The sequence below is a fragment of the Larimichthys crocea genome, chromosome XVIII (assembly GCF_000972845.2).
Source record: "Larimichthys crocea isolate SSNF chromosome XVIII, L_crocea_2.0, whole genome shotgun sequence".
Classification (NCBI taxonomy): Eukaryota; Metazoa; Chordata; class Actinopteri; family Sciaenidae; genus Larimichthys; species Larimichthys crocea.
Genome location: NC_040028.1, coordinates 5,611,076 through 5,626,646, shown reverse-complemented (window position 1 = coordinate 5,626,646; position 15,571 = coordinate 5,611,076). Strand labels below are relative to the sequence as shown.

Genomic DNA, 15,571 nt, shown 5'->3' with positions numbered 1-15,571 from the left:
TTCTGACATATCATCACGAGTCACTTACTGCTGGGCATTGGAGTTCTAGTCATGAGTACAGCAATCATGGTTTAAATGTGTCAATCAATCAGTCTTTGGGGTCTATTAGTAGATGTAGGTAGAAATGTTAAAAAACTGAAAAAGCTGGCATCGTTTTGACATGATGCAAATGTCATATACTGACAAGAAGAGTGAAATAGGATGTACATTATTGGTTTGCGCTACAAATCAGCTGACTACATCCACAGTCATTTTTAATCTGACTCTCCATCATAAACTGCATAATTGTTGCCGCAGTGCATCAGGTGTGACAGGTCTAATCTGTCCAGTCTGCCAGCAAACCAAATTATGAAGTTCATCAATATGAAACGAGAACATTGATCAAGATAATATTCATTTGTTTTCATTATCTTGCAGTGCAACATAAAGAAATGTGGGAAGCTGAATTCCAAACAGGATTTTCGTGAACACGATGTTTGAAGTGACTGTCCTTTCTCAAGCATGTGTATAATCACTGCGATTTCACAAATGTGCATGGTTTCCAACTGGACTGCTGTTGTAGATGTGAGTCGCAATTTACAGTAATTATAGATCAAAGAATAGAAGGTTCAGGTGTGAAAGATTCAAACGTGGAAGAAGCACTCAACACCAGTTATGATCTCACAGATACAATGTACGCTCGTAATGCAGAGCATCCATTTGCACAGGAAGACACCCATCTATACTGTATGTGCTGTATATATATATACTGTGTTAGATGGATCATGGTCCAAAGACCCCCATGAGCCATGAAGGTCGTAAGTTCAGTGTCCACCATTTAGCTTTTAACAATCAGGGTGGGTTCTAAAGCATTTCTTAATAATTCTGAGGCCCTGTGTTGTTCAGGGGACCTGTGTCAAATCTATTTTTCTTATCTTTATTATGTCAGTTGATATTATACTTACATGGTGTATATACTGTAGCTGACTAAATTGGTCTTTAATCAAATTACTGCTAATTAATTAACACAGCGAATGTGGCCATGTACTGTAGTATTCCAGCATAGGAGAACTGGCTGGTTTATATAGCTGTGGGCTAATATAATTAAGCTGCTGTGTGCACTGTGATTAATGGGAAATTAAAGCCATGTGAGGCAGATTCGTGTTTTTGAGCTGTATGAATAAAACTGACTTAAAGCAGTTTTAATTAATTCCCTTGAGGCCTAAAAAAACATTTTATCCTCAGACCACCATTATAAAAGAGACACCTAAAACTGGAAACAAGGTCAATTATGACCCGTTCTATTATGAATTTTAGATCCACGGAAGTTTTATATTCAGAAAACTTTTCTTGAGCCAAGATAAGCCATATTAAAAAATGTGTCACATCATCACAATGTAAAAGTCTGTGCAGTAACAACAGGAGAAACACTGCTGTGCATATTCAGTCTGTCCAGGAACCGGGAAGTAGACCCAGAAACCAGCACTTCTATGTAGTGCACTGTGCATAGGATGCACTTCCTGTGCTCATTTCAGCAGGGTAGTGTAGTTTCAATACTGCTTCTTCTTCTTTTTCACTGAATTCCAACCAAGCAGAGCATTAGCGCCAACATTTGACTGCTGAAATATAAATATAAAACATACGGGCAACTTAGATTTGTATATCATGGTATTTATCGCAATCTCTTCAGCTCCAGCAGCTGCCTCTGGCCGCAGATTTCACAATGCCGGTGGTCCCTCCTTTACTGCTTTATAGCCAAAATGGTGACCACTGAGGGTGAGAAATGTCCAGCATTCCACATACAACAAAATAGGAGTGCACCATCCTGGTACTCATGGTACACTACATTCTACCATAACTGATAGTGGGAATGCACGTTTGTACTCGAAATAGCAAGTCTAAGTATGGAAGTATGCGAGCTGAGACACAACACATTTGAATAATAAGTCTCACTGGACTGAATAGGTGCCATCTTTGGGTCCATCCATGGGCTTCATTCATCAATATTAGGTGTTTTATTGTGTATGTGTGTGTTTTAAAAGGTAAAACATGCCATTTAATTCTGTTGTGTATGTTCATTGGATATCTTGTGAAAACATATATACGTACATATTGATATTTCATGTCTGTGTACAGTTTATCTAAATATTCCATGGTGTGTAACCTCAAACACCATTTGGGTTTTACTATAGAAATATCTGGCCACCCTATTCAGATATTTCTGTGGTCGCCCCTGAATAACCAATCATCATCGCCAGTCGTTTGTGCACATACCTACCCCACTGCGCTGCGCGAGGCACATACAGTAGCCTGTTAGATGCGGTTGCGCGCTCCAACCGCACACTGAACAAAGAAGGAAACACCGATCATCACCAGGCTATAGAGTTACAGAGGGGGTGTCCGCTTAGCTTCTCTCCTTGGCTGTTTTTTTTTAGTCTCACTTGGATAAAGAGGACTGTTTGTGTCGGCGTCCCAAGATGAACCAAACCGCCACCGTATCGCATCAAGTGAAATGCCAGTCTACGAAGGCAATCAAGGTGAGGCTTTCTTTATCTTTATTCTCGGCTATAATGAACTTCATCGTGTTTCATTCATTCAACTCTGTATCAGCATCAGCTTGATGACACTTCAAAACTTCAGTGCGGGTCTGGTGGTATGCGCATTGACGCACAACACTTTGGAGATGTTTTGGCGATAGGCATGTCCGCATCCTCGTTATAACCCGCTGAAGTTACAGCTTCTATGTGAAACTGTTTAATTTCTATCTTGAAAGTATAAAAGTTATCTGACTCGTCGTGTTTGAATGAAAGAGCTCCGCTTATTTGACGTCCAGCGTGAATGTGTTGGATGAGGAGATAACACACTGGCGCAGTGGCGAGATTTCATTCATATCACGTCGTGCCCCTTATTATTATTATATTGCCTGTACGGACTGACAAGAAATGTTAGGCTCTCTTAAGACAGAGCGCTGACTATTTTGTGTCGGTGGCGAGAACACTCTGAAACATTTGGGCTCTGAATTTGTCTTTGATTGCGCATCAGTTGCTTAACTTTACCGTGCATGATCTCGGGAGATCATCCTTATTTTTCGACCTGTTGTTAACAAATCATAGGCAGCAAGAACTGTGCGTTTTTTTAAAACGAGGACAGGTAATGCAGTTAAACACAGCCTTTTTTATGTTCGAGTCACGACCGAGAAAACGTCTCCGCAAGGCACCATCCGCATTGTCTTCATATTGTGCGCTTAAATCTGGACTGAAGGAGTGTGAAATGTGTGTGTGTGTGCGCGCGTATAGGTGTGTGTATGTGTGTGTGTGTGTGTTTGTGTGTGTGACTCAACAACAGTATCGATTTTGCCGCCGGTTCTGCATCACTTTTCAACCTCGAAGTCCCACCAGAGAAATTTAGCTTGGGGCAAATTTATCGATCCCCTCCCTCACTATGCCAAAGACTGCAATTTTGGAATACAAGGCAGAATGTTTAGAATTAGTGGAGTTCAATTTATGATGAAAGATAGGTGAAAATTTCTAAATTGGTTAATAGGATCCCGGATGTTTATTTTCTCATTGTGTCTGAGCCAGCTTCATGTGGTTTTGTCAGTCCTGGATGCTGAGCTGTGAGACATTCAGCATCATCACTTAGGTGACTGCTTACAGAGCCATGGGTCCTCCTCTGTGACCCCTGTGCTGAAGCCAGCTCTTCATCTGTCATCTGTCTCTGTGGAGCTCAAGTTCACCAGAGCCAATTCAATAAAGCCACAAAAGAGGATGCTCGTAAAAAGCACTGGGCTGTGTTCAAAATCAGTTTGCAGCTGTCCTATTGCACATTTTTTCCCAATGCAGGGCATTGTGGGAAACATAGGACTGGGTACTTTATGTTTAAACATCAGCATTCTCTCTCTCTCTCTCTCTTTAAGATCAACAAAGCAAACTGATTAATTATTAATAACCCATTTTATTTTAGTATTGCTTCAGGTTAATGGATAATGCGGAGCTAAAGTTGACTATGGAAACTTATGACTTGGCATAATTTGCTGCTATCAAAGAGCACGAGCTCTTTGATAGCAGCAAATCATTTAGCTATGTTTTGGATTAAAGGGATAATTCTGGTTTCTATCAGTTTATTGCTGAAATCTGGTAACACAGCAAAATCACATGAGTCTGATTGTGAAAAGATTATCTAGACCAGTGTACAGTCCGACTGTCATGGCAGATGTTAAAATACAGCATTATAGACGGACTGTATTCAGCTACAGGACACAGGTTTATTCCTAATACGAAGGTTATTTATTCCTGAACAGGAGCAGCTTCAAATATTCCCCCATGTACCACTAGAGGGAGGTTACATAACACCAATAGGACACAAACTATAGTTTGAGAACCAGTGATCTAAAGTATTTGATTTAGAGGTAAAACTAATTTACAGTTTGTGTAATAATTGTGTTGCTGACAATGTTATCAATTCCAAATCAGTTATTGTTATTATTTTTAGCATTGTTGCCACGTTCCCCGATCTCAGCAATTAGCTTGTTGAGTATTATGTTGTCGTCACAATAGAAATATTGCCATTGGATAGAACCAACTCTTGTGACTAGGACCCGTTATAATAAATCCCTTAAAGCCCCTGAAAACTAGGCTTCAAATTTTAAGTGTCTTTGCATAACACCCGCACAACTGAATGAGCAATGAAACATTTTTAGATATTTTTGAATTCAGTTTCAATGCTACAAAATTAATTTAATCAGCCTCAGGATTCAGGACTATGTGGTTAATGCACAGAATTATGTGACATCACCTTTTTCCAGCTTACCTTTGAAATCCAAAGATGAGTGGGTCTCAGTTGGAGAGACCCAGCAGTAAGTGGCGCCAACTCTCCTGTCGGAAAACCAGAAGAAGATGACATATTTAAAAGAGTGCCAATGAAACCGTGGTGAAAGTGGCAGTCTCTGTGGCTGTGAAATTAAGACATTGTGGAAGTGCCAAAAACTGCAGTTCCTCAAACGGTCACTTGAGTTGGGTTGCAGAACAAGTCCTCACCTCCTTAGGTACCCATATTAAAATGCCCAGAAATAATCATGTTTACAGCCTGGTACAAAAACGTTTAAAATAATATTAAGACTTAAACTTACACAAAATCAAAAAGTGGCTGCTTTGATTGACATGTGGGTGCCATTACGATCTACATCTTTGCCCATTTTTGATTTACTCAAAAAGTGTTAGCAAAAGTGCTCAAGTCCATTAACTCACTTTGAAAAAGTAAAACACCACCTCAAGCACGTGTGAAATTGAGTACATTTTTTGCAGTTTCCATCAAACTTTTCTGATGTCATACTTCAAAATGCACATTAAAATATTTTTATGGAAACATGGCTAAAGACGTGGACTGTAACAAAGTGTCCAAACACACCGTTTCTTTATGGTTAAATCTTTGTAACTGCATGAGACTATTTACAGAATCAGAGTCGGAACGGAGAAGGATGAATTATCTACAAACTGTCATCGAGGGTGCATGGTCATTTGGGGGTTTCTGAGTTAAAGCCAATGAGAATCAATGACGGTTCTTAAAAAAAAAAAAAAAAACAGCTGATTGGCTTCAGCAGCTGAGGAACAGAAAACAACAGCAGAAATGACAGATGTTCAATGATTTCAGTTTGTCTGAACACAGAAAAAGACACAATCTTAAATGTCTTGTTTTAGTCCCAAATTGTGTTAGATTATATTAATAGTTAATAGTTACATTTGTTTTAAAATGTCAAAGAAGAAGAATCAGGAGTGGAAGAGCTTCTGTTATTTGTTTTTTGTCTTGTTTAGTTCACTACAGATTGATTTACTGACACATATATGGACAAATAAAATAAGATATCCTGTACATAACTGTAAACTTTTTGAAAACTTAATTTTAAGACCTCAAAATGTGAGTAAATATAAAAAAAACAACAACATATTCTTCGCAAACAAACTTGCTGAGCCAATTCAATTTTTTGTTTTGTTTTACAGTGACAATAAACAGAGCTAGAATTACATTCCCCGAGAATATTCAGCCTCATATTCGGTTGCCTAGAGGGCTGTTGTGTGTGAAAAGACATTTTCTGAATCTCTGTGTGCAGCACTTTTCTCTTTCATGGCCTGTCTTTTCACTTTCAGAGAAAAAGCACTTGGGCTGGGCTGCCTGCTGCATTCGAAATCCGTATTGTATAAAGCTTGGTTTGGAGTGTCAGACACCCCAAGGCATGTGCTGCAGCTCGGCGTGATGCACTTTTGCCTTCAGCTCGCAGTGAACCTGTCTCGGAAATCAGTCAAACAAGTGGGGATCATAGTCAGGATTAAGTAGTCCAAAACTCCTCTATGTTGCACAAAAAAACGCTAATCTCTCCGTGTCTGACCCCCATCGTCTGGCGCTGAGGTCTTAACAGCTCTCTGTTATCCTCTTAAATGCCCCCTCTTATATCATAGCTGTGTCCTTACGCAACAAGCCAAGATAAGAAATCCAATTACGAAGAGGCAGCAGACTTTTCGTGGGCCTGAGGTCTAGCTGAGTTTAACAAGGCTGGATGCGGCCTGCGGTTCATGTCATCAGCGGCCCTTGGAAGTGTCAGGTCCACCCACATGCAGATTGCAACTATAAACTGGGATTGTCGGAAAAATGTATAAACTGGGAGTACAAGGTCGTGTAAAAAGAAGGTGCAATATTTCTCAAGCTGTGCTGTAACATTGTGGACTTGCACTGAATTCACAAAGAAGAGATTTCGAGAGGAAGTTTGACAGTCAGTGATTTATGTAAGTGAAAAGGACTCAGGATCTTTTTCTCTTTTTTTTCTTTTTTTTAAATACCAATTTTAGGAGTGCACCTGAGTGTACGGATGTATCCTTCATTCTTCACATTCTAGCTATTTATTGTCAGATCATTTTTAAGGTTCTTGAGGAAAATACATGACACAAAGTCTTAAAGCAGTGGGCAAAACAGTGTCTTTCATAAAACCAGATAATATACCTGATATAACCTCTAACCCAGAAAAAAAAAATACAATAAATGTAGGGATATAGGGTTATGTGCATTCTTTTGTTGTATCTTGTCTAATTGTAGTAGTTCTGTCCAACTCAATTACTGAACTCAATACAGAAACAATGCACCACGTGTCTGAATCCAACTCTGATTTGTCTGTATGTCTGTTAATCAATCAATGTGCTGTCAAGCCTATGAGTCATAGACAAGTGTCATATGCTATGACGCTTGCAACTCTTTCTGACATAACCTGTCAGAATGCTAACAGTTAGTTGTCAGCTCCAAGAGGCTCACTCCATCCTTGGTAAAGTACCCCACAACAAAAAAAGGTAGGTTCATGGCATCCACAGTGTTGAAAGGTGTGCTTGGTAGATGTGCTATGCACTGAAATAATTGTCCCCATCATGTTGGAAAGACTGGTGAAAATAGGTAAAAGTATATTTCAACGGTAGCCATGAATGGATGTGAAATACCTACTCCACTAGCCTTGAGACATTTTCATTAATTATAATGACTACTACTTTTACTGCACTGAAGGTACTCCTCGAGCATCATTTCTGGACGCCCCCTCTGGTGTAATGTCTTGATGTGCCACTGAAGTTGTGTCACACAAGGAAACAACTTTTACTTCTTCCAAATATTATTTTCTTTATCATTTTTAGTTCTTTTTCAAAGGATTATAAAATTGAATGATTATCTTAAAGGCAGAGATGAAAATTTAGCACCTCTTTTTAATTTTCTTCTTTATAGCAACCCAACCAAAATGAGATTTCTTTATTCAATTAGCATTCTCTTTCGTTCAATAACTTCAAAATATTCATGTTCTATTTTGGTTGTCTTTGTGTCTTGTCTGAAATTCAAATGAACACTAAATTCATATTATCATTATTGTTTATTATGTAAATTACATTTCATACGTTACATACTAATGTGAAATGCAAGCTTTATTTTAAAAATCTAACATTGCACAGAGCCCTGAGCTGCACAAAGTTGACACTAGAGGGGTTTCTACAGTACAGTATCCTAATTTAAAGTGCAGGGCCAATGATCAAGATGACATTTTTGTGTTGGGAGTGAGCAAGTGTTGAAATGAGAAATGTTTTAGCACTTTCTTTCATGCATGAAAAAACAGTGTATAGGATTTTGTCACTTAATTTTATATTTATTGCTGCACTATTATTTTCTTGTCGCACTGTACCCTTTTTCCCCTTCTTTGGATAAAAGCACCAGCAAAATCACCAAATGTAAATGTAATTTTCACCACATGTTCTTTCATGAATAGTACATGTGTGTGAAATGCTTGTTTTTTTCTGCATGCACAATTTCTTTTTATATGTCTGGCTCCTGAAGAGTCCATTGACTACTACAAAATCACTCAAATACAAGTTCCTTATCAGAAAATTATGCCATTTCTTCTTTTCTAATCCTCATTGGTTTAACAATATCTATTGGTTATAAAGTGTGAGTGTAATGATGGGTCTTAAAAAGCATAAATGAGAAAGCCTCATCACCAAATAATAATATATGATTTACTCTACATTACGCCGGCAAAGTGGAGGAAAAGAAAAATGCCCTGGATTGTCTGTCAGGTAGACCTGTTCTGAAAATAGAGATTTTCTTTGTCATTTGAGATATATTTGGAGTTTACACTCTGACGTGCTTTGATCCAGCTCAAAGAGAGCCTTATTTCAGATAAGGAACTTTGACAAGTTCTTATGTTGCACTCACATTTTAAGGAGAAGTAATGAGGACAATGTTAAGGAAGATTGAGCTGCAATCTGTCCTGACTCTGGGAACAAAACACATCTTAGATTTTAAATGTTACTGTCATGTCTACTTCTGAAGCCCCCATGAGGTCGTTAAACAGTTTAACGTGAAACTTCTCCATTTTTTACAAGTGTTTGTTTTCAATCCGGAAAACCAGATCCCAGCAGATACACTACGTATTCAACAGTTCAGCTGATGCTGACAAGATTGCTTTTTGTTGCTCTGCATTGCGTGAGTCTGTGATGAAAGACAGAAAAATATCAAATGATGAGAAATAGTCATAAAGACTAACACAGATAGAATCACTACACAACAAAATATTGAATTCCCAAATGTTTCACTTTCATCTATATCTCACATTTTATGTAAACAACGGCGCACTCTGATGCACTTTACCATTGAGGTTTTTCCGATCGCTGGCAAGAAGACCAACATTGTTTGCAATCTTTCTGCCAGCACGCAGCACCGATAGCTCTCATCTCTGTAACTCGGCACCCTGAATGCTCAACAACTCAGCCAGCAGGTTATTGAACCTGCGAGCCGTTCCCCTGTTTGGAAGATCTATCACATAAACAGTCTTTAAAAACTGCTTGGGACTGGCTCGCTCTGGGAGTGATAGATTGCTGGAATCAGTCTCATAAGAATGATTGCATTGGCTCTTGAGTCTCTAAGTCTATAAATTATAGAGCTACGCCAGCTGATCTCAATATATCCTCCTCTTAGCGTACATCTCTCATTCCCAAGCCTCACCAAGGAATATGTGATAGATGTGTCACTAATTTGTTTTGTGGTTGAGACATATCTGCCACTCATTTGCATAAGAGCGCTTCCTCTTGAGAAGGCTTATTTGTCTCTGTAAAAAAGAAAGTGTAGAAAAAAGTGTAACTTGATATAACCCGTCATTTGCCAAGACATGCGTATTGTACTAGCACTCACGGGTCCTATAGAGTCTTTGCTACTACATAATGACTTTCCACTTTAAGATCTAAAGTAGCTGCTCCTGAAAACATAAAAGTTATTGAGAAAGGACTGACAATTTGACGTTATAAACATTCACTTCAAACCTAAAAAAGCATAGTTTGTAAAGACGTTAAGTGGTACAGTTCTGCTTAAAAGCTTCTCCGGAGGTCACACTTTCCAAATGTTTTCCTCTTGTGAAAACACAATCAGAAAGATTGACGAGTTCATTCACATGCTGAGTTTGACTTATGTAATTCTATCCAGCTAAAGTGTGTGTGTGTGTGTAAATGAGAAAGCTATGCAATGGAAGATGCCATTTAGATGCAATTTAGTAAGTTCATTAAAACAAAGTTAGACTGTTTTTTTGTTTTCTTCATCATGTTTGTGCGTCTGTCGGATGAATCTGTGAATGTCATGTCAGTGAGATTCAGAGGCTGCTGTGCGGTGAAATTAATAGGTGTGAGTGTATAATGGAATGCTAGTAGGATGCACTGAGTCCTGAGGTGCAGAATGAGCTTGGTAACAAAATAAGTAATCAAGTCCTCACTGTGCTGTTAATCATAAGAATGAGTTATATTTGCTGTTTTAAAGGATTAAATAAATTAAACTGAAATGACACTAAGCTTTTCAGAGGCTTTTTAGTCAAAATTGGGGATGTCCTGTAACACTTCAGTGATCGCAAGTTCATTAAAAATCTATGTATGGACGTATAGAGTTAAATTCTTGTTTGATGCTCTATAAAATCTTTCCCATAAGGTGGACTATACATGTTTATATCCCCACAGGTGTTGTTTGCTTTAGTTGTATGCTTTATGTCTGTCATAGTGTTTCCATATTGAAGTGCCATATGTCTTTGTCTTAACGGGTTGTTCTGATTGCAGGGGAAGTGCTTCTTCGAATTCCAATTTTTACTTAACGCCATGTCAGAAGCTGTCTACAGAAAACAAGCTCACTTTGTGGTCTCAGGTGAATCTCTAACTTAAATATACTTCACAAAAATATGATCAGTGCTCAGGAAGAAATCTGTGTATGTTACCTTTCTTAAATGAATTTGATGTTAGGAATTTTACACCCCAAGTTAAACATAAATGCATCATCATGCATTTTTGGAGCTGGTGAATATTTATTTAGTATTTGTACACGGATAAATTGTACAAAATGATCACCTTGTTGTAGCACCCACTGCTTTTTTGACATTTTCAAGTCCATCATTTAATTTTGGTTTTACAAAGCAGCCAACAATTATGCAATTTCTATGGGAAAACTGTCAAATAAAAAACGATTTGGGGGCTGAATTAAGAAACCAGAAATAATTATTTTATATGGCTCACAGATTCAGGAGTTATGGGTGAAAATGTTAAATTAGTATAAAGGTTATTTTTTGACCTTGTAAATAATTGATTGTACAGCTAACAGTACAGAGACAGTTAGGAAAGGGAGAGAGAGAGAGAGAGAGAGAGAGGTATGACATGCAACGAAGGTCCCCAACTAGAATTGAACCAGGTATGCTCTGGTTATATTATGCACCTGTGACATTGGCAGACTCTTGATGGACAGTGTTTTTTTTGTTTTGTTGAAGGTAAAAAGATAAAAATAGATGCAGCAGAAACAGAGATATTTTTTTTATTCAACATGTTCTTCCTTGTCAAAACCTAGGGCCACATGCATAAAACTGTGGATTCACAACTAAAACATGAACACACAACAAGTATTCTTTAAGTTAGACTTATAAAGCCATGCGAACACCTGATTCTGTTTTATAAATCTCAATCATTGTGGAAACGACTGCACAAGCTTCATTTCCACTCATACAATTATTCATAAAGGGATATCTGTGAGCACATCCATACCGCTGCTGCTCCACCTCACATTAGACTTGTAAATGAGAAGAACAGCAAAGAAAAAAAAAAGGTACAAAAAAGTTTTCCAACAGCAACAGCTGTCGTCATGTGTGACTGCCTTGTAGCATTGTGGCTATTTCTAGCAAATGTCAGCAGAATGATAAATGACTAATCTAGAGCTCAGACTGAAACTGAATTTGAAGCGTGTTCATAAGTTAAACTGAACTATAGGAATGCATTTTACAGAATCTTGTGTAGACTACAAACACAACACAATCAGTGAAACTGGCAAACAATGTAAACAGTGTTCTACTATAAGGTTACATCTCTCATCTTTTATTTTACTTCCACCTCATCATTTCAACTGCCGTTATCTCGTGGAAACTGCGTGCATCTGCTCTGAAGTATGTGTTTAGTGTTAGAAGCTGCTCAGTGATGCAAGAAGCCAAGAAAGTTCGATTTCTGGGTATAAATTTCACCCATGGAGCAAATGTACTAGAGACTGACTAACGTCCGGTTTGGCCCTTAGCTAACTTGAATCGGGATGATAGGATTAGATCTTCTAGAGTTTTAAAATGTGATCAATCTAACGGATCAAATTTAGGATTTAGGATTACAAAATGTATTCACTGTCACTACAGCTGCTTCTTTCACATGAAGATTTGGCCACTATGTGAAAGCCTGGCACTCTTCCTCGGGGGCTTGAGAGGAGCCACAGGCACAAAGGGTCTGGTCTGCTCAACTCCCCAGATTATTTTAATTTTCATGCTGACTCAAGTTACATTACTCAAGGACATTCATCGGACTTCCTCTGAAGCCACAAAAAGGTATATACAACTCTTTCTATCAATGTAGAAGTATTCCCCAGCACCTGTAAACAAACACTGATGTGTAAAGACAGTTGCCCTTTCTGGAGCTTTCAAATGCTTCTTATGATCAGCAGATGGAGATACATTAGGTCATGTGGACAATGAAATATGGTCGCAAGCTCTGAAAAAAGCTAGTAAGTTAAATTTCATGTCAAAATTGATTTGTCAAAAAAGTCAAAATTTTGGTCATATGGTGATGCTTCCAGCTAGACCTTTTTCACTGAAGACATTTTGACATGTGACAGCAAGAAGTTGTCCCACAGCAGCTGATGGAAAACCTCTTGCAGCTCCTGGTCATTTTTGCTCAACCTTACTGATGTTAGAGCTCACAGTGTTGTTCTCCTGGTGGTGGGAAAATAACAATGAGTGGAACAGCTGGCAAGACTGAATCGAAGGAGAACTTTCTGAAGCGAGGTCATGCCTCGGTGTTGTCTGGTGGTGAGAAAAAAACAATGAGTGGACCAGCTGGCAAGACTAAATCGAAGGAGAACTTTCTGAAGCGAGGTCATGTCTTGGTGAAGCCTCGTGCAGAGAGGAAAGAGCACAACCTGCAGCTGCAGTTCTGGATATTTCGTGTTGACAATGGATTTCAGAGATTTGAAACTGCAAAGCTGCCACCACAAATACTGGAAATCTAATTAAAATCACTGCCACAAAAGATTTATTTTTAATGGTCTGGTCCTGGGTGTCTGAATTGTTACGGAAAACACTAAAGAAAATATTTCCTCTTCTCTATTGTTGGAGTGCCAGTCAATGTTAAAAGATTGACCACGTTCTCTCTGTCAACGATTAGACAAATTGATATTACAGTTATATACTGTAGAAATAACTAGCATTATTGAAAGAACATTACCCCACTGATGAGTGAGACCAGAATTTGAATGTGTTTATCCTAATCAACACCAACAGATTAACAACCAACCATGTGTGGGGTAATCTGCTGCTGTGAGCTCTTCTTGTATGAAGGTGGATGTCAGATGTATCACTCTCAGTGAAAACAGCACCCAGCAGTGAGGATGAGTCAATTAACACAGGTGTGGATTTGATTCCAGGTTTGCACAGGGGTGGAGGGGTGGAGGGGTCAGTTGTTGTTCTCTTGCTGAATATAGTCATTCAGACAAAACCTATTCATCACTTTCACTGGCTGACACTATTGGGAGAGCTTTATTTTTCTTAATTCTGATTGATTTCTGGCAGTAGGGAGCATATTGCTTCAGAGGCATCTTTCTCTCAACATCTAGTCATGATAGCAATCTTGCAACTACGGAGTGTTTTAGCATTTACTCGCTCATTTATTTGATTCTTACCACCCTCTTGCCAGCAGCTGTTTTTGAAACATTTAGCAACTAATGGGGTAAATGTTTCTCAGAAGATGGTGAAGACCAAACTGGAGCTAAAAGAAGAGTGAATATAAGACATCGTCAGGTCCACAACAACACATCTTCAAATAATGCCAATGTTGCGTCTTGTCTGTAGAACACGTGAACAATCAATTATCAAGTTCTAGTTTTAATCCTAATTGAATAAGGTGATAAAATGTATACAATCTGTATTTTGGCGCATCACAGTAGGAAAATTAAAATGTTCAATTTACATTTTCACCTCACTGAACAGGGAGAAAATTGCGACTTGTGACTGACTTGTGAGTCTCATATCACTGCTCACGCTCTGTGATAGCGTTTTCAACAGTTTCAGAGTGAGTAGAGAAGGTGCAACTGAGTCGGGAAGGGAATTTAGTGTGAAGCTAACTAGTTACGACATAGCCATCATTGACAGTATATAATTAGCGGGCAGAGCATCCAGGTCTGTGAAGTGAAGCCACTGCGAAAGGGGGAGATACATTGGCTGTATTGAGCCTCATGTAAAAATGGCCCTACTTCTTACTTGATTTATTACCTCAGTACTACAACAGTTTCCTCATTGGTTTATGGACTCAATTGCTATTTTCAAGTCTTCTTCCATACAAAATAATGTATAATGTATAATAAAGTATGTTCCCAGTTATTGTAACACAGACAAACCAAGCAGTGCAGTCTGTTACTCCATTGTCTATTTCTATTTCTTAAATATTTATAGAAACATATTTTAGTTACTGTTTAGCTGGAATACAAAAATGTTTGTCACCAGATGGATCACCATTTTTTCCTGTATGAAAATGGAGTCAAAATCTAACTTGCAGGACGTCATCCGCCAGCTGCACACTCATCCAAATATTGTTACTTCTGGCTCCAAAAAAACAAGATGGCAAAGTCAATAATGCTAAGCTTGGGACTTGTTGAGTTTATACTCAAAGTTATTTTGAGATGGTGAAAGAGGCTGCAGGACCCTTTGGGACATCTAGCAGTATCGTGTATCATGGTAAGGTTAACACAGTTCCACAGTAAGCAACATTAGCTACGCTCTCCAGCTTTCATATAAATGTGTAAGAAGTTTTAGTGACCTGGTTTTAGCTAGACCACAACAGTCAAGCGGGAAACCATCTGTTCCACAGCTTGCCAGCAGTGTGTCCAGCAGTTCCTTGCCTCGACACTGCCAAGTTGAAAGCTCGGGGGGGAGGGCGTTTGCACTGTGAATACATAAAGCAAATGCAGTATGCTCTTCAGCCAAACTTCAGTGTGCTGAGGAGTTTATCCATCACCAAATATTGAAGTTGAAGACTTTATATTTCCTAATTTTTAATTGATGATTACCTCTGGTTCACACGCTATAGCTGAAACAAACAGAATTCAGAGAATGTTTGATGTGGTCGACTTTCATCATCAAGAAGATGCTAGTTATATTATTTTCCCTTTCGGCCTGTTGCACGGCCCAGAAATCTTGTGGCATTTGGATGTTTTGTTACAAAAAGTAACACTGAGAATCTAGCAAGTTCAAAGCCCCCTCAGTCACCTTTTTCTTCATTCAGTCACAGAAAATATACGTTACTGCTTATAGCAGTAAATGTGTTTACCATACTCAATGTCATATATTCCAGGGCGCTGTACCCTTTTATAAGGCTACACAGGTTTATTTGAATGTACATTAATATTCCAGCGGCATGTAGCGTCCTTAAATATTCACTTTAAGTGGTGGTGTTATGTAAATGTCACATATCCCATTCACAATATCTGGTTATGGTTTTTCCTTGAAACACACACTTTACTTCACACACAC

General features: G+C 38.5%; 1 protein-coding gene across 1 annotated transcript in view; it reads left to right on the top strand.

The window, feature by feature from the left end:
• Positions 1–2,267: 2,267 nt before the first annotated feature.
• dpp10 (dipeptidyl peptidase like 10) overlaps positions 2,268–15,571 on the top strand; it is a 178,257-nt gene continuing 164,953 nt past the window's right edge. Inside the window, exon 1 of the mRNA XM_019276538.2 lies at positions 2,268–2,516. Within this exon, the coding sequence (XP_019132083.1) occupies positions 2,457–2,516 (60 nt within the window). The 5' untranslated portion in view covers positions 2,268–2,456. The remainder of the gene's footprint in view (positions 2,517–15,571) is intronic.